The sequence below is a fragment of the Mesocricetus auratus genome, unplaced genomic scaffold (assembly GCF_017639785.1).
Source record: "Mesocricetus auratus isolate SY011 unplaced genomic scaffold, BCM_Maur_2.0 Super-Scaffold_15014, whole genome shotgun sequence".
Lineage (NCBI taxonomy): Eukaryota > Metazoa > Chordata > Mammalia > Rodentia > Cricetidae > Mesocricetus > Mesocricetus auratus.
Genome location: NW_024429186.1, coordinates 42,583,235 through 42,610,175, shown reverse-complemented (window position 1 = coordinate 42,610,175; position 26,941 = coordinate 42,583,235). Strand labels below are relative to the sequence as shown.

The 26,941-nt window shown below is 43.8% G+C and overlaps 1 protein-coding gene across 6 annotated transcripts in view; it reads left to right on the top strand.

The window, feature by feature from the left end:
- Positions 1–1,169: 1,169 nt before the first annotated feature.
- The window catches only part of Syt16 (synaptotagmin 16), a 243,825-nt gene continuing 218,053 nt past the window's right edge, over positions 1,170–26,941 (top strand). For 2 of the 6 annotated variants that reach the window (XM_040742924.1, XM_040742929.1), the window contains exon 1: positions 1,170–1,267. Coding sequence is in view for 1 of the 6 variants with exons in the window: in XM_040742930.1 (XP_040598864.1) it covers positions 1,753–1,765 (13 nt within the window). In the remaining 5 variants the exon portion in view is untranslated. Of the gene's footprint in view, positions 1,268–1,348; positions 1,458–1,658; positions 1,766–10,399; positions 10,549–26,627; positions 26,715–26,941 lie in introns of those variants that run through there. The other 4 variants (XM_040742925.1, XM_040742930.1, XM_040742926.1 and 1 more) reach the window with 4 other exon arrangements.

The following is a 26,941-nucleotide window of genomic DNA, read 5'->3' as shown; positions in this document are numbered from 1 at the left end:
TGATCGTATAGAAAACAATTTTTTCATCAGCATATTTATGGATTATCTTGTGGAACAATCATTTATCCCAAACAATAAACCTCATGTCATCCCTGCTCTTTCGACACTCTCTTCATCCATTTACTGTCAAGCATGTTGAGAGACTGTCATACTTGGGGCCTCCCCATCTTTGAAGTCCAGAAGTCTTCTTAACCCTTTCCAGCTGACATTTGGCTGCACTGGCCCACATGCTACTCATGGCTTTGAGTCATCACTATCCTTCCAATAGTTTCGGAAAGCACTGGGATTAATGAGTAAGGAACCTCATCGATGTCCTACCCCTCGAGCCAAACCCATCTCTCCATCTTGCCCCTCGAAACAGCCTAACCTCATGGCTTCGAGCTTCGATGCTCTTTTCTTTTTCCTTTCCCCCACTCAGCGTTTTTCAAGGTTTCGTTGTCTCGTTTGTTTGTTTGTTGGCCTGTCATAGAGGGTTATTGTAACTAATACACGAGCCTGGTGTCTGCGCTTCTTAGGTGTGTTTGAGAATCACACATGCTCTAGATTAAAGGCACCGTCCCAGGCCAGCAGTGTGGAACGGGGGTGTGGCTCAGCCTCAGGGCTGACACCCTCACCTGCATCCTGTGTTCTCAGAGGATTCCTCTCTTGTTCTCCTGGACCTTCCTTTGCTGGGCAAATGGCAGCAGCTTCCCACTCTGCCTTACTCCTGAATCTTGTTGCTGTACAGTCATGCCTGGGATGATGCCCATTGGCACCCTTACTGTTTGGGTTGGATGAGCATCCCGAGTGGACCAAATGCATCGTGCCTGCCGAAAACAAATGGTTTCCTGTGCATGCACTACAGGCTGTGTGTTTGAGCCACCTGACGCTTTCCCGTGTAGGATACGGTGGTGGTTTCTCATTTGCTAAATACAGCAAGAATCCTTCGGTAATTGGTTTCCAGCCTTCAACGAGATGTACGGCATACAAGGCCCACAGGTGGACTCATTTGGAAGCCCTTTTAATCACGATGGCCCTTGAGGCCATACCGTTTGACTTTCTCATTGAGCTGGTCCTTTACAAGTGATCTGACAAGCCTGTCTTGTCCACAATTATCCACCAGCTAGTTGCCCATTCGGTTCGCATCCAATTAGTTATCTGGCCATTTGCTCACTCGTTAGTTCACGCAGGTTTCCAGTGATAACGCCCTCCATTAACTCATCTAATAGCTTTCTGAGAGTTCTATTTTCATCTCGGGGACAAAACAAGAGAAGAAGAGGAGCACCTGGTGAGTCTTGGTCCTCAAGCCCTGGAGGCACCTGGGTGACTCTTGCTGCCCTCTCCCACCTGTTGCCCCTGCTTGGCTCCTTTCAGCTGGGGCTCAGAGTGGACCCTGCTGGAAAGAAAAACCAGATCTGAATGAATTGAAACAAGCGAGGCAAGAAAACAAGCGTGCAGGGGCCAATAGAGCAGGCAAGGTACCTGGAGAGGAGTGGGCCAGGTTGCTGGCTGCTTTGTCTTTGGGAGGGAAGCTGCTGCGGGCTGGGCTGGGCTGGGCAGGCCGGGTTGAGGGCCAGCCGTGCTCGGCTGGGGTGGAGGGAAGCCGGCGGGGGCGACCACGGGGCGCGGGGCAGCGCGGCGGGGGCGCGCGGCTGGAGCGTCTGTGCGCGTCGCGGGCCCCCGAGCGCGCGGGGCCTGTCGAGAGCGCGCGCGGCCGGGCGCGGCGTGGGTACCCCAGCCGCGGGCGGCCGCCCCACAGCCCCTGACACGACCATGGCGACTGACAGTAAGTACTGGGGACCCTGGGGAGGCCGAGGCCCCTGGGGTGGCGAGTTCTCCTCCCGCGCGCTCCTGCTTTTGTGGCCGGCTCGCGGGAGCAGCGTCAGGGTTCCTCATCTCCAGAGCGGGGGCCCTTGTCACCATGCCCATCATCCCGTGTAACCGGGCAGGACCTGGGAGGACAGGAGGTCCGAGGGCCCCTCAGGAGGGATGCTGCACCTGGCTGGAGGGGACACTTGATGTAGGGAGTGCAACGGAGCTGGGCCTCACAGCCCTTCGGGGACTGTCTCCAGGCCCAGAGCTAGCTTTTAGGGAGCCCAGTATTGGGGCGCTGTGAGTTCAAGGTTCTCCAGGAGTTCTGAGTCAGACTGGCACGCCCTCCTCCTGCCAGGTGGCTCCAGTGGGCTCTGTTTCCAGGCCCTGAAGCCAGAGACCATGTCTGGCTGCCATGAATGAATGAGAGGGGCGTGCAGGGAAGGTTGAGATGGAAGACTGGAAGTGTTGGGAGGCTCTGACTGGCCTGCTGCTGGCATCTTGGCGTCTTTGCTGTTGTCTTTGGAAATTAGGATTGCTGCTAAGAAAGCTAATTACATGTAGCTGGAGCTTGACCTGTTGTTAGTGGAACCTCGAAAGGAGCACGGAGTGGAACATCAAGTCATACTTGTCTTAGATTTAGCATCTAAAGCCCTCAGCAGGGCACACAGTAGGGATTTTATTCACTGAATGAATGTATGGTATGGTTACAGATGTCATTTATAAGGCAATCTTGAGAGATTAGAAGGGACAAAGATGGATGGTAAGGGTCAAAATTTCACTATTTTTCTTTTAAATTGAACCACTATCCAGCAAAGAAAACAGCTTGGATACAATACAGAGGATGCAAGTTGATTTGTTTTTGCTTTTAATTAAAAGCCACGTTATTTATGTCTCCCAAACTCACCGGCTGCAGGATTGTGGCCCTGCCTTCAACCTTAAAGCTATCACCTGGCTGTTGGATGTGAGGGCACACATCGGTAATCCCAACACTTGAGCAACTGAGTCGGGAGGATATCAAGTGACAAACCCTGTCTCAAGAAAAGCATGTGCAAATGTATGTGTACATGTGTGTATACATACACAAACATGTCTGTGACAAGACTGACATGCCCTGAAAAGCAATGGATGTGTCAGAAAGTGGCGAGCACTCAAAGTGAAAGGGACAGGTGTGTACATGTCCTCTCTTCCGTTTGCCACGGTTTTATCCTCGTGGAGAAGCCAGCGTACTCCCTCTGCCTTCAACAGGGTAGATCAGGTGTTTAGCATGAAATCAGCTAATAGAGATCAATCATTCTTTTTGTTCTCAGTTCTGCTTATATATCCAAAAAGTGCAGTCATGGGGAGAGAGGGTCTAGGGGAAGAAATGGGAGACTTAACGTTTTTATGAGTAAAGTACGAAACAGTTACACCTGGCCTTACTCATGCAAATGGTAATTAACAAGTTCTAACATTATAGAAGTTGTCTTCAGGTAAGGGGGCAGGGTGACGGGTGGGAGGCAGGTGGGACATCATGCAGTGGGATTTCATTAGGATGCATTAAGCCTGGGCACACTCTGCCTTCGTGGTAGCTGATTGCTTTTTTTCCACTTTCCTTGTCTCCCTACATTATTTCTCCTTGAGGGAAAAACCAGCTGTGGAGCCAGGGAAAGTCCAGACTGTTGTACTCTAGTCATTCTAGGAATCCAGAAGAACCTTCTCTATCAGTGTAGCATCAAAGTGTATGTACAACACAGAGATGTTTCAAAAATATTTGCCTGGAAAACAGTGTCACACAAAATAGACTGTGACCCAGAAAGAATGCCCTTTTGTCCAGACAGCTCATAGTTTGAAGGGCAATTTCCAGAGATGCAGAGAAGTTGGAACCACAGCTGGTCCTTGGCAAGTCATTATGAAACGGTTAAACAGCTAGGTTTGTATTGTAAGTGGTGGTGTTCAGAGGTGTCTTGAACCGTGTTTAATGTAATGGGTGTTCCAGATAATTTCGTGTTCTGAGAGTGAGGTGTTTGTCTGGTTCTCTTTCCATCATGACATTTATTGCATTATCAATACTTTTTAAAATCATGGTTCTTCATTTCTGAATCACTATGGCCTGTTTTTTTGGAAGTGCATTTGTATGTGTGCATTTTCAGTGTGTGCTTTTAAGAGTAAATTTCCTCAAGTGGCTAGAGAGATAGCTCTTCAGTTAAGAGTGCATACTGCTCTTCCCAAGGACCCAAGTATAGTTCCCAGCACATATGTTGGGTTATTCAGTCATCATAACTATGGCTCCAGGGTAACCCTTTTCTGGTCTCTAAGGGTACCTTCAATTATCTCCAAATACACCCTCACAGACACATATATTCACACACATAATTTTAAAGAATAAATCTTTTTAAAAGGGAAAATAAACACTCAAGAAGCATTGTATAAAATATAAAATTGTCAAAGGACAAATCAAATATTCTAAAAAGGAAATAAAAAGAATAAATTCTCAGGGATGACAGGCATGTTTTGAAATTGTTGCAAATAGCTACCTGAATTGTGCCAGAAACCTTGGGCAAGTTTTGAGTTTCTGGTTCTCTTAAGATGTTGCGGATAAGTGTTTTGTGTCTTAAGGAATTCCTCTGGTCTCTTTAGGTGGTTCTTGTTTTATTGCATGGATGATTTGGAGTCATTTTTGCCTCCACCAGTGGCCTTTCCTTCCCTTCCACTTTCTCCCAGCAACCTGCAGCTTCTTTTATTCCCATCTTTCCAACTCCATCAGCCGTTTCCACTCTGCTCAGTGCGGAGGGAAGAGAGCGAGCCAAGGCAGGAAGGGGTAAATGCAAGTCCCTAACAGGTAAAGGCGGGGGTTACCGTCAGGTCGGGACTGCACATGTTCTAGTACAATGTGTAGACTTTAGAAGAAAGTGCCCGAGTGAAAATAGACTCATTGTCGAGTAGAATTATCTCCAACCACAGTAATTACCAAAGCATTTACAAATGAGGGCAACTAAAACTGTGGGCAAAATGACAACCTACCTGGAAAGTATTCGTCAGTGATGGTGTCTTCAGGAAATGCACCGTTTCCTAACAAACACCACTGGTGATCGCTTCCATCAAGAATCACCTGTAAGGTTCCTGAACTAGCGTGTAGAAAGTTGAAGAGGAGCTGCTCGTTTTACGGTCAACCTGACACAAGCTAGAGTCATCCGAGGAAACGCCTCGGTGAGATCTGGGCTGGAGGACATTTTCCTAATTAGTGATTGACATGGGAGGGCCTGGCTCATTGTATGCAGGATATTCCGGAGTTGGTCCTGGGTTCTATAAGAAAGCAGGCTGAGCAAGGAGCAAGCCAGGAAGCAGCCCCCTTCCATGGCCTCTGCATCGGCACCTGCCTCCAGGTTCCTGCCCTGTCTGAGTTCCTGTCCTGACTTCCTTTGGTGATAAACAGAGATACAGAAGTGTAAGCCAAATAAACCCTTTTCTTTCCAACTTGCCAACTTTTGGCCATGGTGTTTTATCACAGCAATAGAAACCCTAGCTAAGAGCCGGGCGTTGGTGGCGCATGCCTTTAATCCCAGCACTTGGGAGGCAGAGGCAGGCGGATCTCTATGAGTTCGAGGCCAGCCTGGTCTACAGAGCGAGTTCCAGGACAGCCTCCAAAGCTACACAGGGAAACCCTGTCTCGAAAAACCAAAAAAAAAAAAAAAAAAAAAAAAAGAAACCCTAGCTAAGACAAGCAGAATACTTACATTCTTAAAGAATTTCGAATTTCCTCACAGACTTCTCGATAACTGTAAAAAGGGGTAAATGGTAGTTTTACAGTGGGAAAACCTGGGATACATCATCTTAAATAATCTCTAGAAGCTGATGTCCTGATAGAAAGGAGGCTCTGAGGAAGGACACCCCTTACAACCCGGTTCTAATCACGAGAAGGCACTGCCTAAATCCCAATTGCTACATGTTTTGTAAAGGCTAATGCCGTGGGAGACCCCTGAGACTTTCATCTATACCAATGAGGCAGCCAAGGCAATGTGGAAGAATTGAGATCAAACCCTGGGTCAGGAACAGCAGTATAGAGGACAGTGCTGTGACAGCTGGTGAAATCTGAAGATGGACTGCAGTTAATATATGAGATAATTGCCATCAATGTCAAATTTCACAAATTAAAAATGGATTTCTTATTAGGGGAAACTGAAGTAGTTAGGGAGAGGGAGCATATATCTGCAGCTAAATCTCAAATTTGCTGGGGTAACAAATATATATGCATGTGTATGTTTATAAGTGTACGCAAAGTCATATGAACAAGAATGGGCTAAGACAAATGAAGCAAGATGTCATTCCATAAGCCTAGCAGCTCCTCATTTTGTTCTTGTAATTTCTCAATAAGTTTTTGTATTCTAGTTACTCCGGACTTGTATTTTAGAAAGACTCACAGTGATGGACTCCTAATTTTTGATTGACACAATAATGTTAGCTCTTTTTTTAAAATAATTACCTATTGTTTTATGTATATGGATTTTTGCCCACATATATAGACATACACAAGCATAAATAAGGCATGGAGACAATATTCTGAGCTGATTAATTCAGTTGATGTATCAATAAAATATTCTGGGAGTTAATCTGAATATACATGTTTTCATACTATTGGAGTTGAATCATACTTGTTTTTTTTTTTTTTACGAGACAGGGTTTCTCTGTATTGTTTTGGAGGCTGTCGGACCAGCCCGGCCTTGAACTCACAGAGATCCACCTGCCTCTGCCTCCCGAGTGCTGGGATTAAAGGTGTGCACCACCACCACCTGGCGAATCATACTTGTTTTAATCTCTGCTTGACATTTTAAATTGGTACACACACTATACATTCTCATGACTGACTTGACTCTCTCAATGCGTATAGTATGAGCCTTACCTGTTTCATAACAGCAATGGGCCAGCTTTCTCAGGAGGAATAGGCTTCTTCCTGAGTATGGTGGGTTTGCATGTCATATACTCAGGTCATTTAGATGTCATTTAGTCACTGAGATTCCATTTAGCAACAGAATTTGTCTATGGCTATCTATATAATAAAATAAAACTGGACCAGTCACGGCTCTTTCTAGGGCAGTGGTTCTCAACCTTCCTAATGCTGCGACCCTTTAATGCAGTTCCTCATCTTGTGGTGACCCCAACCATAAAATTATTTTTGTTGCTACCTCATAACTGAAGTTTTGCTACTGTTATGAATTGTAATGTAACTATCTGCATTTTTCTGATGGTCTTAGGTGACCCCCGTGAAAGGATTGTTCAGCCTTCAAAGGGATCCTGACCCATAGGTTGAGGACTGATGTTCTAGTGGATGAGGGAGGTATCTGAAACACACTGTGAAGTTCCGCATGGCTATCTTCCTGTTAAGGATGCTACATATCTCATGTTAGGGAGTTTACAGTTGTGGATGGGTGCCATCCCTTTAGAATAGATCTCTTTTTAAAACTATCAATTTCTAGTTTCTTAGCAGCATAGATTTTCATACTGTCAGAGTGTGATATTCTTTGGATTCTAATTTTAGGAATGCAGCAAGTCTCACTTTGTAGTTTGACTCACAGTGGAGTGAAGGTTAAGATTCATAAAATGATTTATGAAAACTCCCCTGGTTTATGTCAAGCGAACACTCTAATCTACCAATCACGCCTGGGTTTTTGAATGGTGTAATTCATGCATCTTAGAACCCTGGACAGCAGAGTGTGGTGCTGTGGGAAGGACGTCTGCTTGGTTTCAGAGGGGCCTGAGTTAGGAACTCTGGCTTTGCCACTCGGGGACTTGATGATATCAGGTGAATTACCTTCCTGGAGGACCTTGCTTATTCCACTCCCAGGAGAGACAAGAAACAAGTGAGATTATGCAAAGCCCCTGTCACACAGTAGGTGTTAAATAAATGTCTATCCTTCCCCTTCTACAAGATGCCTCCCATAGCGTACAGCTAATCTCACGATAACAACCCAGAAACAGGGTACCGAGTGATTAATTCTGTTATTGTAAAGAATATAAAATGAAGATCAAATGTTCTGTTCAGAAATGTAAGACTCTATAACAAACCACACAAGGTGCCGAGCTCTAGATTTTAAATAGAAGCATTAATCATAGAGTTTTCTTCTTCCATGTTGATTGTTTTGTGTAAGTGTGCTTGTAGTGTGTACTCTGTGTGTGTGCGTGCGCGTACGCGCACTTATGGGACATGTGCTGATAACACAGATGCTAGTGACTTTGAGAAAGTTGAGTTCTGGGTTGAAAGTTCTGGAAACTTTTATGCTGATTTGAAGATGGCAGAACCCATCCAGTTATATGTCACCCATCAGTAACACCCAAATCTCTTTCTACATTGTTACTTTCTTTGTGCTTACATTGAGTTTGTTACCTAGTGCTGTGAAAAGAATTTCCACAAGCATAACAGGTTAGAATAGCAAATCTGTCAGCTTACAGCTTTGTGGGTCAGAAATCTTTAAGGCCTCAGCTAGTAGGGCTGAGTTCTCATAGGAAGACTGGACCAGGAAGGATCCACTTCTGATATCATAAGAAATTGGCAGGAGTCAGACCATAGGCCAAGGGACTAAAGACCTCAATTTCTTACTGGGTATTGTCTGGGATTCTTTCTATGTGATTCTTCTAACTGATAGACATTATTTCATCCAGGTAAGCAAGTGGAGGGTGTTGGGGAGATGACTCAGTCAAGCACTTGCTTCATAAGCATGAAGATCTGAGCGTGAATCCCTAGTACCTATGTAAAACTCAGGGTGTAATGGTGAGCACCTATGATTCCATTTCTGGGGGGCAGAGACAAGGATGATCTCTAAGGTTTCCTGGCCAGCCAGTTTAGCCCAATGAGGGAGAGACAGGTTCAATGAGAGACTTTGTTTCAAAAATTAAGGTGGAGGATAATTGAGGAAGACATTTTGGCATCAGTCTCTGACCTATGGACCACACACACAGGCACACATGCACACACACACACACACACACACACACACACACACACACACACACACACACATGATCCACAAAGGAAAGTATCTTAGGAAGATGGATGATAAAGTCTTACATAATAGAGTCACAACACTGATATCTCCTCATCTCTTTGGTAGTTTGTTGCTTAAAGCAAGTCATGGGCATGATTTCCAACGATGGACGACACAGGCTGCTAAAGTCTGAAATAATTGCTTTGGTCACAGAAATTCTTTTTCTCCTGGGGCTAATGGATGCCAAGGTGTGAGGTATTTTGGAGAGGACAGGATGTTGCTCCAAGTTTAAACTATTTTCATTGAATTTATTTATTGCATGTGTACAAATGTGTGTGTATGCACACACATGCCATGGCACACATATTAAGGTCAGAGGTTCTAAGGTTTAAGAGCACCACTTATAAAAACTAGCTAAATGTGTGTCTAATCAAATTTTATTTAGAAGTATCCAACTATTAAAATATTATCCAGTAGTTAAAAGTAGCAGACTGGTGTAAGCGATCAAGGTGTTTGATAACCATATTTGAAGTCTATTATAATGTAGTCAGAGAGACCAAAAAGGAGAATGTTTTCCCTTTCATCCTCCAAGGTAAGTGAGGTCCCAGGGGACTGTGGCTCATCCCTCGATGTTCTGCAGCCGTGAAGAGTCACCTGTTCTCGTGTTGAGGGAGGCCATGGAGACCCCACAAGAGTCACCAGCTCTTAAAAGCAACCGGTTCCACGGACTCATCCAGCTGCTGGGTCTGTCTGCCCACCGTCTCAGCAGTCCTGGGCTGCTCCTGCTTCCTAGCTGTTGTGGACCCACACCCTTCTTACACTGTTTCTTTGCACAGTAACCGACTCCTTTTCAGTTCCTGTACCATGGTAGAGCTCCCGAGACAGCCCTTGCTTCCTCTGGCCTTTTACCATCCCCTGCTCTTTCCACAGTCCTGAACACTGAGCTGTTTCTGTCTTCCACCTATAACTCTCCTGGCTTCCTTCCCTTCGGACCCAGTTCACCCCTGCCAAATACCCGTGGCCCTTTGAGACACAATACAAACCTGTCTTCTTGCCCTTTATGCAAGCTCCTGCCTGTGGACAGCTCCTCTCACCAGCTGACCCTGTCCCATTCTCCTCCTCCTCCCTCTGCCTTCCTGGGCAATCTCTCAGGTTCATTCTGGAACAAAATCATCTGTTTTCAGCCCTCTGACAATTCTTTTTCAAAAGTTTCTTCAGGAGTAGTTGACACCAATCCCACGATCCATCACAGCTGATCAAGTTAAAACTCTCCTGCTAAGTGATCAGAGGACCCACCCACCTTCCCTCCCTCCCTCCCTCCCTCCCTCCCTCCCTCCCTCCATCCGTCCCTTCTTTCCTTCCTTCTTTTTAAATTTCTTTTCTTCTTGGGACAGGGTCTTTTTATGTAGCTCAGGCTGTCCTTGAACTCACTGTGTAGGCCAGACTGACCTCTTCTCACAGAGATACTGCCTCTGCCTCCCAGGTGCTGAGATTAAAGGCCTGTGCTGCCACATCTCTTTTTCAACAGACCTTAAACTACCCTCTCCAGAGAAGACCCTTTCAGCTTGAAACAGCTAAGAGAGAGACAATGCCCCTGCTCCTTTTTTTGTTTCGTTTTGTTTCAGGGTCTGTAGTGCTAGAATGCCCTGGCTGCAGGAAACTAGAAACCAACCCTCCCTGAGTCATCTAGCCGTCTTTGCTCAACCCTTTTCAGCTAGATACATCTACACCTCAGTGAGAACTGTTTGCTGAGACAGGCGGTTTCTCACGATGGCCTGCTTTGCCTGAGCAGGAGCTGGTAAGTTTCTCAGGCATGTCTTAACGAGATAACACTTTTCAGGATTATTATTTTTTTATTTTTATTTTTATTTATTTATTTTTTTGGTTTTACAAGACAGGGTTTCTCTGTATTGTTTGGGAGGCTATCAGTCCAGCCTGGCCTCGAACTCACAGAGATCCATCTGCCTCTGCCTCCCGAGTGCTGGGATTAAAGGCGTGCGCCACCACCGCCTGGCTTCTTTTCAGGGTTATTACCTTCTGCATGTCCAAGCCCCTTACCCACCCCTCTGTGAGCCCTGGGTAGCTCCCTCTGGAGCTAGTGAGCACAGTCTCATCTGTGGAGATCAGCCATGCGTGGGGCTGGCCGCCATGCTTCCTTGCTGTGATGGTGGTGGACGCCCAGCCCTCTGGAACCATAGACTACAGAAACCCTTCCTTCTAGAGGCTGCCTCGGCTGTGTTTCAACACAGAGACAGACGGGTGACCAGTGCGGAGTGCAGAGAGCCCAATGGTGCTGGAAACATAAACAACCTCAAATTGAAGATGAGACACGTGCAGAGTAAAGCCCTGTAACTGCCCTGCCGCTCCCCTGCCCGCTCCTCAGTGTCCTCTACTGCGTGAGCTCTCCTCTCAGTGTTCTATAGAGCACTGCCGCCATTCCGTCTCCTTCCTTTTCTTCAATAGCCAGGGTTCTTATTACGGACGAGAGAGCCCACACAACTACAAAAACAACCCCCCAAATCCCAAACTGATTTCACTCTTGACGACATGGCAGCTTTCAGAGTCAGTGAGAGGACCAGGAGAGTCACTTGCAGGCCATCGAGTCACAGGGAATATCTGCATTCATTTATGTTAGTCTGCTTTCTTGATGCTTTTCTTATTTGTCATTTTTGAGTTGAAGCCCTTGCTGTATAGGTCCTCTGGAATTGAACTTACAGATGGTTGTAACTGACCATGTGGGTGCTTGGAACCAAACCTGCATCGGCCGCAAAGGCAGCAAGTGCTCTTAACCACTGCCCCATCTCTCCACAGTGCACTTGTGGAGGTCAGAGGACAGATGGATTTTCTCCTCCTAAAGCATGGTTCCCAGGGGTCAAACTCAGATCGTCAGGCTTGGGAGCAGGCATTGTTACCCACCGATCCATCCCACATGCTCTGCTTTGCTTTTTTTTTGTGGTCTCAAAAATGAATTCCAGTTATGTTTTTGGTCTTTTCTGGTTGCTCTCAGGTTTTCAGTCTGCCTACCTCCCTGCAGAAAGTAAGGTGATTAGAAAAACATGAAGCCCCGCTCAGCAGCTGCTTTTGCTTGTCCGGGACAACTGGCTGTGTGTTGGATTTTGAGACTGTCTTTTCTTCTCTTTAAAGACCTTATCCAGACAGGGCTGTTCCTAATGGAATTCCATTGATCCTCCTCCAAAAGAAACGTCATTGCAGTGTATGGAAGCCACGTTGGCCTCACTAAGGCTCTAGAAGTGTCTGTCTCCATGAAACAAAGACATCAATGAGAGGAGAATCAGTCAGTCGCTCACCTGGAAAGCTCCCTAGGACTAGTCTCTCCCTCCACCTTAACCTTAATTCTCCGCTGGAGTCACTAACAATGCTAAGGTTCCAGACTGTAGAGATCAGCTCTGGCATGCAGAATCACCCTGCCACCGTGTGGCCATGTTAAGAACTGCACATCCCCAAATCCTAATGTCCTGCAAGGCTGGAATTGGTCACCCTAGGGGTTTCTGCCAATGGCTTTTTGAACTCGTGTAATTTGAAGAGCTTATATAAAAAGGAAGCTTTCTAATAACATTTAAAAGAAATAAGTATTTAATCAATTTCTTCAGTTGTGCAAAAACATCTTGGTGTGTAAGATAATGCGTGCTCAAATCAAGACTGGGCCAAGGTTACGTACCGAAGATGCTTACGGGGGATGCTCTGAGGTAGTAAATTTCCTGTGGCGTAAAGCAGCATGTACTGCAGGCATTAATGTTAGATGGCAGTTATCCTTTTCTTTTGCTACGTTGATTTTTCTAATTAGGTGCTCCTGACTGAGAAGGTGAAACGCAATTCTGTCATTATTAAGGTACCTTCCCATTCCTTGGGATAACATGAGCCTGAGGCTGGTGCCAGGGTACTCTCCACAGAAGGTTCCAGGTGCTACTGCACGCTCGGACTGACTCTGGGCAGCTAAGCTGTCAGAGGACCCCTCCTAGTCACTCGAACCGTTGTCCGCTGTGGAACAGTGCCTTGGAGCCACCATCTGCGGACTTTCTGGGATCGTTTCTCCAGCCCCTACCCACCTGGTAGATACGGGAATGGGACTTGGTGTTCAGATGAAAATACACCCCCTTCAACCCATTCCTCACTCTGTACTGAAGAATATGGGAGTTCTGTTCCTCTCTTACACAAACCACTGCCTGTGTGGGAACTGCGTGAAACCTCCTTAGGAGTCTGTAATAATGAAACTACTAGGTATATTTTGTGACCATTGCTTTAGGAATCTAAACCTCCATATGTGTAATTGTCTGCCACCTTTGCAGGGAGCATGCCACGTGATAATAGAAGCTAGCATCAGGAAGACAACATGCACTGCCGTTTCCACTGTGCTAGGTATATGCAGTGGATCTGATGCCTCTGCTGGCTGAAGTCAGCTCCTTGCTTGGGTGAACCCCAGCAGCTGCAAAGGCACTTATCCAGCAAGGCATAACTTTAGGCTGAGCCCAATACCAGGTTCTAGCAGCATGAGGATGATGTCACGGCCACAAGCGCTGAACACCAGAGCGGGCTCTGAAGGCAATGCTGGAGGAAGCTCTTGTGGTCTGAATGTGTGTCTCAAAGATCCCAGCGCTACCGTGGTGGCACCCAGTGGGTGGTGTGGAGGACTCGGCTTCATGAGGGTTAATAGTGCTGTGTAAGGGCTTCCAGGAGTGGCTTTCTCACTTCTTTTCTGCTGTGTGAAAATACATTTTGTCAAACGAGAATGTAGTAAGGCCCTGGCCAGGTCCTGAGACCTTGATCTTGGGCTCCTAGCCTCCAGGGTTGTGAGAAGCAAGTTTGTTTTGAGTTAGCATGCTATTCTGTTACAGAAGCACTAGATGGGCTAAAGTCGAGGTGACTACTCTGCTCTGGGGTCAGGAGGTAAGTCACAGAGGCTGGCATCTGACCGCGGGCACACTCCACTCCAGGTAGTGGGGCCAGCATCAGAGCGAGAGTGAGGAGGGGCTGATGCTGGCAGGGCGCCATGGCTCAGTGTGGTAAACCTGGAGGAGTTAATTGGAGAAGTGAATAGAGGTGAGTTGGGCAGGAGCCTAACCACAGAGGACTTCATTTACTGTGCTAATACAATTTGCTCTCTCAGCCCAGCACACCACAGTCCATTTTCTATTGTATTATGTCCCTGTGGGCTTACTTAGAGGACTGTGCAAGTCTCTTAGGACTGACTGCATGTCTGTGGTTTTAATTTTCCGATCAAGAAAAAATGCTTCTAGACTGGGAGTACTGCGGAGAGGAAGGAGAGAAAGAGAAGATGAATAGAAGGAAGAAGACTGGGAAGACGAAAGAAGGATAGAGATGAGTTAGCTGTCATTAGCCGGGGCAAGCAAGGGGTGCTCAGGGTTGAATTTAGGCAATGTGCAGACATAGGAATCATCTTAGAGACAGTATCAAGAGCGTTCCTGTGTGAGGGTTGGCAGGTCTGGGCTTGGACACTGTGGGTGGGGGGAGAAAGAAAAGATGAGAGTTTTCAAGTTTGGGAAGTGGCTGCATGAAAATGGTACCCTTGAGACAGAGATGAAGCAGGAGGCGATTTGGAGCCAAATGTATCTTAGGGGTTCATTTAAAGTGCACATCAGATTTCTGGGTAGTGAGGCAGAGCGGCATACTGGAAGGCTGAGTGTAGCGCTTGGCAGTGATGGAGGTTTGAGGTTGGGGAGCACTGGTGACTAAGCCTCAGAGAAGCCCTAGGAGTGGGCGCTGTCACTCAGAGATGAGGAGAGTGGGTAGAGGACTCGGGTCCAGAGCTGCAAGATTGGATTCCCAGCACCCACACGAAGATTCACAACCATCTGTAACTCCAGTTACAGAGGGCCCAATGCCCATTCTTGCCTCTGCAGGCACCAGGTATGTGCACGGCGCACAGGCATGTATGCAGGCAAAACACCCATGCACATAAAAAAAATCAGTAAATGAAAAGTAAACGTTTTAAGTATCTATTTTGTAAATGCAGACATTTATTTGCTACTATTTGACTTCCTTCTGGTTTTGCTTGTCCTAAATAGAGAGGCAAAATTGGGAATGAGAGGGAGAGAGAGAGAATATGTATGCATTCGGGTTCATCCGTGTGAAAGCTTGAGGTTGACCTTAGGCATGTTCCTCAACTGATCTCTATTTCCTGAGGTGGGGTTTCTTGCTGAACCAGAGCTTGCTGATTAGGGAACCCTGGTCAGTCAGCTTCCTGGGAGGTGGGGGTCCTTCTATGCCTATCAAGGAGGAAGAGTTCAGGTGAGTCCAAGCCTACCTGGCTCCAGTCCTTCACCTGAACACTTTCCATAGAGCAACTTCCCAGCTCTGGGGAGTCACTTTTGACCCTGGAGTTGCTAAGGCTCCAGAGAAGCTGGGTGTCTTTGCTCTATTGCCATGTTCAGGGTTGGTTTTTATGTGTGTTGCTTCTGAGTCTACTCTTTAATACCTGAGCCATCTCTCCTGCCCTCAGGGCCAGTTTTAATTCTTAGTATCACACTGACTGCCATGATCTGGATGTGTGTGTCTCCCTCCCCCAAGTTACCATATTAAAGTCTTACCTTTAAGGGTGATGGTGTTGGAGTGTCTTTGGGGAGGTGATTAGGTCATGGGGAAGAAGCCCTTTTAAAAAGGATTGGTGCTCTTATAAATGCATCCAGAGAGCTCCTTGACCTCTCTTAGGTCTAGGAAGACATGGCAAGAAGGCACCTATGAAGTAAATTTGTGACAGAAGTCCCACACCCTCTGCCACTGTAAGATTGATCTCAGTTTTCAGGGGGTAGGAAATAGGTTCAATTGTTCATAAAGCATCCAGCTCCAGGTATTTTACTATAGAAGCCTACAAGAACCAAGATACTGCCATTTTGAAAATGAGGAAACTCAACCTGAGAGAACAAATAAATGAGTTATTTGGAAAGTTCCCAGGGAAGTTGTCATGAAGCACAGTTTACTGGAAGGTCAGTTACAGGTGTGATCACCTTTGGCATGATTAATATTTTTCACAGGCTTCTTATTCACTAAGCATTTAAAATTCAGATTTTTGGATCTCACGTCCAATTGAGGTTGGCGTGTGTGTGTGTGTGTGTGTGTGTGTGTGTGTGTGTGTACAACTGAAGAAAATGTTTTACCCAGAGATTCATTTTCAAGAGCGAAAGAAAATAAACTCTACATTATACCACTGTGAATTATGATTTTTATAAATCTTATGGTTATCTTGTAAATATCATAATTCCTTTCCCCCTTTAAAAGATGACTAATTTGTTGAATGAAAAAACTTAAAGCACCCACCAGTAATTTTAATGAGTGTGTAGGAATGAACACACCACAGTGCATGTATGGAGTTCAGTGGGCAGCTCTCAAGAGTTGTTTCTTGCCTTCCATCTTTGTTCTGAGATAAAAATCTGATGTAATCTTTGCTGCTGTATAGGCCATGGTAGGTGGCCTGTGGGTTTCTAGGTAATTCTCCTGTCTTAGTCACCCATTTCTCATGGGAGTGCTGGGAATACAGATATGCACTCTACCAACTATGTTTTCTGGGGGTCAAAGTCAGGTTGTCAGACTTGTGTGCCAAGCACTTTTACCCACCGAATCAGTTCTCTGTTTCCAAAGATGCTTAGTCTGTTCCAGCCATTCCTAATTTAAAAATAGTTTAAAATCATATTTTAAACTATAATGTGTAGAAACTAGTATGCATATGAAGTATGTGTGTGTTCAGGCATGCATGCATGTTTGTTGGTACAGATGACAACTTGCGGTTGGTTGTTTCTACCACGTGGGATCCTCCCAGGAATCCAGTGTAGTCATCAGGCTTGGCAGTACCTTTGCCTTCAGACGTGTCCCACAAGCCCATTAATATATTTTTATTATACCATAAAAGCACAAACTCTAGCACATATATATTATATAATGATAAGACCTCTGAGGTCTTACATTAATTACTTGTCAATAATTTATAGAGAAGATGCATTTCAGGTGTTCCTTTGGCTAAGTTAGCAGAGCAGAGAGGAAGACTCAGCATTGCTTTCTTCTGTAGGAGCATCCCTATTACATGCTTGCCATGTGTATGTGTATATACACTCACACAGAGCAGTGCAGTGATGGATCACAACTCCCAAAGGTTTATAAAGACTTACTGACTCTGGTTTTCTCACTTGTACAACATACCACACATAGCAATAACTTTTCTGCCCTGATACAGCTTTGGCCAGGAGAGGGGTGGTGGAGGGGTCCTCTCTTCCCTTGTCCCCCAAACAGTTTCAGTATTTTGGCTCAGAAGGGTGTTGCTGGTTTTTCTTCTTATCACACTTGCTCTTTCAGGAAATGGGGGAATAAGTAAATGGGGGAATATACGATGCATTCCTTATCTGCATGCTCAGCCTTCCTTAGTTGCCTGTAGTTCTTTGTCTAGGGGTAGGATTCTGTGAGAGTTCCCACTTCCATGCTGATGTGTCGGTACTGAGCTTCCTCAGGTCTTGTTTAGGCCGCCATTTTGTTGAGGTATCATGGCTAAAGCTTCCCAGTCATTTCTAGGAGACACTCTCACAACAGACTTTCTGGTCCTTTTACAACCTTCCTGTCCCTTCTTTCTTCATGTTCCCTGACCCTTGGGTACAGGAGGTATAACACTGTTCCTGTTCCCTTCATTCTTGTCTCTTCTGGGACATCTAATGCTAGATCACAGCAGACCCAGACTTTTTGTAGGTTGATTTCCACTTAGTAACATTCGTCTTAAATTTCTTCATATGTTTCATGGTTTACTAACTCGTTTCTTTTTACTAACAAATAAAAACCAAGTCATTGTCTGGATGTATCAGTTTATTCATATCTGTTTCTCCCACATCCTGACAATTAGAATAAAGCTGTTATAAGCAACCGTGTACTTTTTATTTGTGTGGGTATAAAATTTTAACTTCTCTGAGACCAAGTTGGCTTCATCCTATAGTAAAACATACTCAGCTTTACGAAAAGTACAAGACTGTTTTCCACAGTGGTGTGGAAGTTTTTCATTCTTATCAGCAATGGGTAAGAGTTCTCATCACTTTACACTCAGGGTTTGTGTTGCTACTGTTATGGATTTCACTTTTATAATATGTATGTAATTTTTTTTCACTTTTGTTTTAATTTGACTTGCCTTGATGGCCCATGACATGGGCAATTTTTTTAACATTCTCAGTCCTTTGGCCCATTTTTCAGTTACATTTTCTTCCTTCCTTCCTTCCTTTCTTTCTTTCTTTCTTTTTCTTTCTTCCTCTCTCTCTCTCCCTCCCTCCTTCCCTCCCTTCCTCCCTCCTTCCCTCCCTCCCTCCCTCCCTCCCTCCCTCCTCTCTCTCTCTCTCTCTCTCTCTCTCTCTCTCTCTCTCTCTCTCTCTCTCTCTTTCTTTCAAGTGGTGTCTCACTGTGTAGCACAGGCTGGTCTTGAACTCATGATCTTCCTGTGTCAGTTTCTTAAATACTTGGATGACAGGCAGTACAGGGCCTGACTTAGGTTGCTGATGTTTTTATTGTTGAGTTTTTAAGAGTTCATTAGTATATTTTGGATTCTAGACCTCTATCAGATACTTGTCTTAAAAATCTTTCCCTGAGTCTGATGCCTGTTAGTCTCTTGATAGTATCACTCACAGGGCAGAAGTTTCACAGGTCATTGTGAAGTCCAGATCATCAGTCCTTATTTTGGTGGATTGTGACATTGACAATGGATCTAGAGTCATCATTGGTGGCTGATGACAACCATAGATTGCCTTCTGTGTTATCTTGTCCAAGTTTTCTAATTTTGTGTTTGCTGTTGAAGTCTGTTGATTCAAGTTAAGTTTTGTGAATGGCCTAGGTCAAGACTGTCCTGTGTATGACCTTCATCAAAGGCCAAACACTTGGTCCTGAACATTTAGCCTCCAAAAACTGTGAACCAAATAACCCAATTTTTGTCTTTATAAAGGACTCAACCCTAAATATTTTGTTTTAACAACAAGAAATGGACTACTTTGGGGTCGTTAAATAGTAAATCTTGAAATTGGGTAATGTCAGTCATCTAACTTTGTTCTTTTTTTTTTCCAAAAAAATCTATTGGCCATTTGGGGGCTTTGTTTCCTTTTGTAGATAGAGATAGTCTATTGCTTGGATATACCATAATCTGTGTATCAATTCAATAGTTAATGGATTTGGGATTATTTCAAGTTTTTGTCTCCTTGATTAAAACTGTCATGGATGCTCATATAAAGTACTTTTATGGATGTTTTGATTTTTCATGCTATAGAGGTTGCCAAAATATCTTGCAAACTCACATTCTTATTGCCACTATGAAATTTCAGTTGTTTTATACTGTTTATAACTTTTGATATTGCCGACATTGGTTTTATACATTCTATTAGATATAAGAATATATTTCAAGCTGGTAGTGGTGTGGTACATGCCTATAATTCAAACAAGAGTTCAAGGACAGCCTAGGCTATGTAGTGCAGCAGGGGGCAGGGCTTATCCAAAACAAATAATTTCTGATATTTTATTTTGGGTTTAATTTGTTTCTTCCCAATGTAACCATCTTTGTATATGCTTATTCACTGCCTAAGATGTTCGTTGTGGAATTGTATGCATTTAATGCTTTTGTTCCTTTGACAACTGGGTTTGTTTGTTGTGTTACAAAGGTTCTTTATTCCATCTGTATGTTCTTTCTGCAGCTCCACTTTTCATTTTTTAATACACACACACACACACACACACACGAATGTTTTACATTTAGTGTAACCTTAATCTAGTTTATGAGACAGGGTCCATGCTGTCCTTGACTTGACTTGACTTGTGATCTTCCTGTTTCAGCCTAGGGAGAACTAAGTTTACGTGTGTGTGTGTGTGTGTGTGTGTGTGTGTGTGTGTGCGCTAACATACATAGCAGGTTTTAAGTTTGCTAAAATCCAGCTCATCACTTCTGAAAATTCTTTGTACTTACTATACTGCATGTAACATAACATAAATTAACAAATATTTTCTTCAATTGTCCCCATTTGATATTTTTTATTTAAATTAGAAACAATCTTTTTTTTTTACATATCAATCCCAGTCCCCACCCCTTCCTATCCTCCCATGCCTCCCAACAACCCCCTCTCGCCCCCATCCCACTCCCTATCCATTCCCCAGGGAGAGTGAGGCCTTCCATGGGGGAATCATCAAAGTCTGTCATATCATTTGAGGTAGGGCCTAGACCCTCCCCCATGTGTCTAGGCTGAGAGAGTATTCCTCTATGTGGAATGGGATCCCAAAGTCCATTCGTACACTAGGGATAAAAACTGGTTCCACTGAAAGAGGCCCCGTAGACTGCTCAGGCCTCCTAACTGACACCCATGTTCAGGGAACCTGACTTGGTCTTACGTTGATTCCCCAGCTGTCAAACTGGGGGTCATGAGCTCCTCCTTGTTCAGGTCAGCTGTTTCTATGGGTTTCCCCAGTATGGTCTTGACCCCTTTGCTCATCACTCCTCCCTTTCTGCAACTGGATTCCAGGATTTTGGCTCAGTGCTTAGCTGTGGGTGTCTGCTTCTGCTTCCATCAGCTACTGGATGAAGGCTCTATGATGACATATAAGGTAGTCATCAATCTCATTATGGGGGAAGGGCATTTAAGGTAGCATCTCCACTATTTCTTAGATTCTTAGTTGGGGTCATCCTTGTAGATTTCTGGATATTTCCCTAGTGCCAGATTTCTCTTTAAACCTATAATGGCTCCCTCTATTAAGGTATCTTTTTTCTTGCTCTCCTCTATTTATCCCTGACTCAATCTTCCTGATCTCTCATATTTTCTCCAATTTTTTAAAAGCACATTTTTATTAGCATATGTTGATGCTGTATAATAATGAGTTTCATTATGACATTTGATCACATTCTCTCCTTCTTGTCCCTCCTACTATCCCCTTTCTCATTTCTAATTTTTTATTGCATATTTGTTTGCTTATTTATTTATTTATTTATTTATTTTTGAGACAGGGTCTTTCTCTGCTTCGTGTCTTCTCATAAAAGTCTTATAGTCAGCCGGGCGGTGGTGGTGCACACCTTTAATCCCAGCACTCGGGAGGCAGAGGCAGGCGGATCTTCGTGAGTTCGAGGCCGGGCTGGACCGACAGCCTCCGAAACAATACAGAGAAACCCTGTCTTGTAAAACCAAAAAAAAAAAAAAGTCTTATAGTCTTGCATTTAAGTTTGGGATGAATTTTCCAGTTCAGTTTTGTTTATGTTTTAAAGTAAGGGTAAGTTTCTTTCTTGCTCTCTCCTTTCTTTCAAGTAGACATCTAATTGTTTTAGCAATGTTGTTGGGTAGGCTTATCCTTCCTCCTTTGAGTTGCCATGGTGCTTTGTTGGAAATTAATGGCCAGAGATGTGTGGAATGAATTCTGGATAATCTCTATTTGCTCAGGGTTACATTTGTCTGCCTGTATGTCAATACCACACTGTCTTGATTACTGAAGTTTTACATGTAACCAATGCTGACAGTAGAGAGTATAAAGTCTTACTCTTTTCCTTTTTGACACAGTTTTGAGTAATTCCAGCATGTTTATTACCTTGTATTTTGGAATCAGTCTGTCAGATTTTTATTTGTTTGTTTTTACATCCCAAGTGAAGTTTTCAGTCCCTCCTCTCCTCCCAGACTCTCCCTACCTCCCCTCTGCCCCCAACTCACCCACTCTTCCTTCATTTCTATTCAGAGAAGGGACGGCCTCCTATGGATAGTGACAAAACATGGTATATCAAGTTGTGCTAAGACTTGTGCACCTCCCCTTGTATTTAGGCTGGACAAGGCAATCCAGCATGAGGAGTAGGGTCCCAAAAGCCATCAGTAGAATCTGAGACAGTCCCTGCTCCCACTGTCAGGAGTCCCATAAGAGGACCAAGCTACACAACTATCACATGTATGCAGAGGGTTTAGGTCCGTCCCATGCAGGCGCCAGGATTTTCAGTTCCTATGAGACCAGGTTAGTTAATTCTGTGGGTTTTCTTGTGTCCTGCCCCTCTGGCTCCTACATTCCTTCCTTCCTCCCTTTCTTCTGCAGGATTCTCTGAGCTCCACCCAATGTTTGGCTGTGGGTCTCTGCATCTGTTTCCACCAGTTGCTGTGTGAAGCCTCTCTGACGACTATTGGCTCTATCCTTTTTCTACCAGATGACATAATTTTATTTTTCTTTGTGATTGAATAAACTCCATGTTTTGAGTGTATATTAATTTTATTTATCCATTTATCTACTGATGGACATCTAGGCTTGGTTCCATTTATGGTGACTAGTGCTACAAAGAACATGAATGTGCAAACATTCCTGTGGCATAATGGTATAGGCTCCTTGAGGCCAATACCCAGGGGTGGTATAGCTGGCTCACATGGCAGTTGTGGGGTTTTTTTTTTGTATTTTGTATTTTGAGGTAGCTCCATAGTTTCACTGTTAGTAGAATTAGACTTTGTTGTTGTTTAGTCCTAAATTTATTGTGTTCTATCTTCAAACTTTTTAAGTATTGGGAAAATTATGTTTTTTAAAACTAAACTACATGGATGATGGTTCTTCCTCCCAGCAGCACTGTGGCAGGGATCCGAAATAAAATATGGAATATGTTTAGTAAGTAGCAGTCATTGTCAGTAGTTGATTCACACTACATATGCAGTTCAATATGCTGACTTTAATCCAATGGTGAACACTCGATGCATTGTTTTATAGCATTCATTGATGCATGATAAATACCTAAATGTACAGTCATAAAGTCTTCTCTTATTTTTGGATGCTTAGGTTATTTTCCATTAACACAATATGTTATTTTCCCTCAGTCATTTTTTATCATAGTAAAAATATACACAGCATAACATTTACATTTTAACTCTTCTATGGCTACAGTTTAGTGTCATTAAATGTGTTTCCATCATTACCTAATCACTCTCCCTGTCCATCTTCAGACTTTTTACCCACATGCTGCCTGACTTTCCTTGGGAGAAAAGAAGTGTCTCTCTCAGAATTGGAAAGACATCAGAAGCCCAAAAAGCAGCTGAGACAAGTTAACCTGGTTAGTAAGTAAACGAACTAGTGGAAATTCAGACAGTGGAAGGATATAGACTGCAGCATTTCCCCAAACCCGTCAATCCCCTGCCTGTCAGGGTTCTCTCTAATTCATTTATTTTTCACAATATGCCTTTATAGCAATAGCTACCTTCTACAATGGATGGAGCCAGAAACAAGTGACATAAAGTAGAAAGAAAAAATCCCCCACATTTTCTCTCATATGCAGAATCTGTCTGTATATCTGTCTATCCATCTGTCTGTCTATCTCTATCATCTATCTATCATCTATCTATCTATCATCTATCTGTGACATGTGGAGGTGGAAGGAGCTTAAATTGAGGAGGGTGGGGAACTGGAGAGGGTAGTGGGAAGAAAAGAAATACAAATATTATGTGTTCTCTCATATAGGGAATCTAGATTTAAATGTACACGCATGGCATGAAAACAGAAAGGGAGGGAAGGAAGGGAGGGAGGAAGGAAGGAAGGAAGGAAGGGAGGAAGAGGGAAGAAGAGAGCCAGCAGGAGGGAGCGAGGAGGTGGACAGGAGGGAATATGAACAGAGTACAATGATACATATGTATGAAAATGGAGCCCATTATTTTGTAGCCTAAGAATGAATATTTGATTATAAAAAGCTGTTAAAACTGTCTTGTAAAGATTTGAAAATTCTTAATATAGACAATTTGAAAATGAGTCTTGATTTGAAACTCATGTCAGAAATCTCCCTGCATTTGCTCATTCCCAAATTAACCAAACTGTAGAAGATCCAACTCTTCATTGTTTCTGTTCTGAGTCTTCTTTATTATTTGGGGAAGGACCTTGCTCAGGGTTTCTGTGAAATCTGAGGAGAAGGCTGGACAGCAGGCAACTGGGCTGCTGAGCAGGTGCGGACAGCATTTGGAACCTTTTAGCTTTTTGTTCTGAGCTTTTTAAAGCACAAAGTTTGGGTGAACTGCCTTTGCTGCAGCTCAGAGTCTTTTGTTTTCTTCTCTTTCATGGTTAGACGTTAGCTCTTTTCTTTTTGGGTCTATAATTTGGTCTCCAAAGAAGGAGTTCAGTTTTGCATAAACAGCAGTAGAGTAAAAATACCTCACCAGACTTTTCAGTAAGCAATCGAGTCCACGAAACCTGCTTTGGGGTTGTGTGTAGAAAAGAACCATAGTAAGAAACTAACATACATACAGTTATGCCCATTGAAAAATAATTAGCTTCATATGTTTTCTTTTCATGAAAGGGAATTTTTTTAAAATAAGGCTCTGTGTTTTTCCTGAGAATGGGTAGGCTAACCCATTGACCACAGATGAATCTTTCCTGGGAAAAAAGGTAACTTGTGAGCAGTAAAAGCCAACAAGCTTTCAGCACCTGTGATCCTGCAAGGGGAACCGTGTGAAAGATCTCCCTGAACTAGGTTATCTGAAATTAACTGGATCACAGAAGCCAGCTCTTCATTGTGTCTGTATTCTTTTATGTATTCTAAAAAAAAAATCACAGCTCAGAAATAAAATGGGGTCCAGAGGATGGCAATTTGTTTATTCCTGGGCCATCTCCAGCTTCCCTCCCACCAGTGTTGGCTTTCTGTTTCCAATTAGCAACTTTCTCCTGGCTTTCCCATCAGCACCCATGGTTAGGTAACTTGACATATTGTTCAGAACACCCACTAGAGAGCAAACCTACCATATCTAATTTTGATACTTTTTTAAATTAAAATTTCTTCACCTTGGTGTGAGACTCTTTAATACCTTTGCAATATTCCAAAAATCCTTTTGTAAAGCCCCAGCTCTTGGCTGAGTCTGCCTTACCCTTTCCTAATTTCTCTCAAGAGACCAAAAAGAAAGAAAAGAGAAAAGAAAAATTGTGTTGTATCATTTTTTTTTCCTGTGGCAACAACTGAGTATAGCAACCTTACAAATGTTCCTAACTAATGTGTTATTCATTATGTTGATAACCAATGTAAGTTATCTATCATAATTTAAGAAGATAGGATAGCTGAGAGTAAGTGCTTTCTCTAACCTGTGGCCTTCTAAGAAACTGTAGACTGGTGGGACCCGCCATCTCTAGAGTATGGGCAAAGAGGTGGGCAGGGGCCTGAATTTTTTTTAAGTATTGGGAAATTTTGGACATGGTTAGTGAGGGGCTGTTGCTATTATAAATACATAATGCCTTCAGAATCACACTGGTTAGTGTTTAGAAAAATATGATGGGCAATTTTGGGGGTAAAAGCTGCTTAAGTGGTGTATGAGTGCTATGGCGGAGGGTGAATGTGAGCTCTAATTGCACAGCATGTTGCAAGACAATTTTATTCATTTTGACAAGAAATAGGCTTTTCCTTTTCAAAGACGTTGCTATGGAAAACATCAAGTGTATGAGAGGGAAGGGAGGCTCAGGGCGGGTACATAGAAAACACTTCTACATAAGGGGAATTAGGAAGTACAGCTGCTTTGTGTCTTTACAACTTTAGGCTTAGGTGTTATTGTGCTTCAAGGATGGCTCCTTATGCTTTTAATTTACATTGGAGAGTCTACCTAAATGAGGATCTTTGGGGCCATGAAATAGTCTTAGTGGATAATCTTCAATATGCAGCTGAAAACCTAAGTGGTTGTATTACATGGACTATTGAATTTAACAGTTTCTTAACCACACAGTTATATTTATATGTTCTAACTCTTTATACGTAGTATGATTTCCATGTGAGATAAGGCATGACCCATATTGATGGCGTCTGTTGTCATTTTAAAGTGTAGCTATTCTAGGAGCTGGGGATGTAGATCACTTGATGAGAGACCTTTGCTTAGCACACAGGAAGCCCTGGGAGCAATGCTCAGCACCACATAAACTGGGTATAATGGCTCATGTCTGCCATCCTAGCACTTGGAAATTAGAGGATCAGGGGTTCAAGATCACCCTCATCTGCATAGTGAGTGTCCCATTGTGGGATACAGGAGACCTGGTCTAAATGAAACAAAAAACAACAAAAAGTACTACACTCTTCCCAAGATCCCCAAACAAACAAACAAACATACACTGGCCTGGATTACTGCCTGTAATTTGAGCACTAGGGAGGCAGAAGGAGGTGGATCTCTGTGAGTTTGAGGCCTGTCTGGTCTACAGAGTGAGACCCTTTCTCAAAACAGCAGCAGCAACAAAAACAACAGCAACAATTCTTACCAAAATCAAACTATAAAGTCAATTTATTCCAGAAACATAGCCAGGTGATGGCAGTGCACGCCTTTAATCCTAGCACTCAGGAGACAGAGGCAGGAAGATCTCTGAGTTCGAGGCCAGCCTGGTCTACAGAGATAGTTCTAGGACAGCCTCCAAAGTCACAGAGAAACCCTGTCTCAAAAACAAACAAGCAAAAAAGCAAACAAACAAAAACCAAAGCAACAACAAAACCCTAAAAGAAATAGCAGAGTGGACAAACCCCAGAAAATGGGGAACATACTGAGTTTTACTTATCTAGACGCTTGCTTATTCAGTCCTGGGGCAATTTTACTCTGGAACTTAGGAGCAGTTTTACTTTGGGACGTAGGAGCAGTGCTTGAGTACTGAATAACCTTGCAGTGCAAACTGCTGTTGGAGCATGGGCATCACTTGGGAATGCCTCAGACCTGCTCAGTCCAGGTCTATAGGTACCACTGTGCCTTGGGTATCTCTAGGCAGGAGGAGATCTGAGAAGAGCCCCCTTTGATGGTGATGTGAGGACTGCCTGCAGTGTCCACAGTCTGGGTGTGCTTCAGTAAGCAGACAGAATGCTGCTCCAAAGAGTGGTCAGTCTGCATCTTCTTCCTGTGACTTCTCTTCTTGCTTTTCGTTACATTTCCAGTTCCAAGTGAGGAGCGAGGGGCTTTTCAGAATTTAGAGACATTTCTGTGCATTAGTGAGACGTGAAATAATGAGCAAGCAGTCAAGAGTTGGGAAGAGCTGGAGAAAGAGTGAAAGGTAATAAAAACTCCGAATTATTGATCTACATGTGGTAAAATCATGAAAAGCTTAAAGAATTGAGTTCCAACTGCATTGCATGTGTCTGTGCACCATTTGTGTGCCTGCTGCCAGGAGAGGGCATTGAATCCCCTGGAAATGGAGCTACAAACAGTTGTGAGCAGCCGTGTGGATGCTGGGAATTGAACCCACACCTTCTGGAAGAGCAGCCAGTGCTGTTCACTACT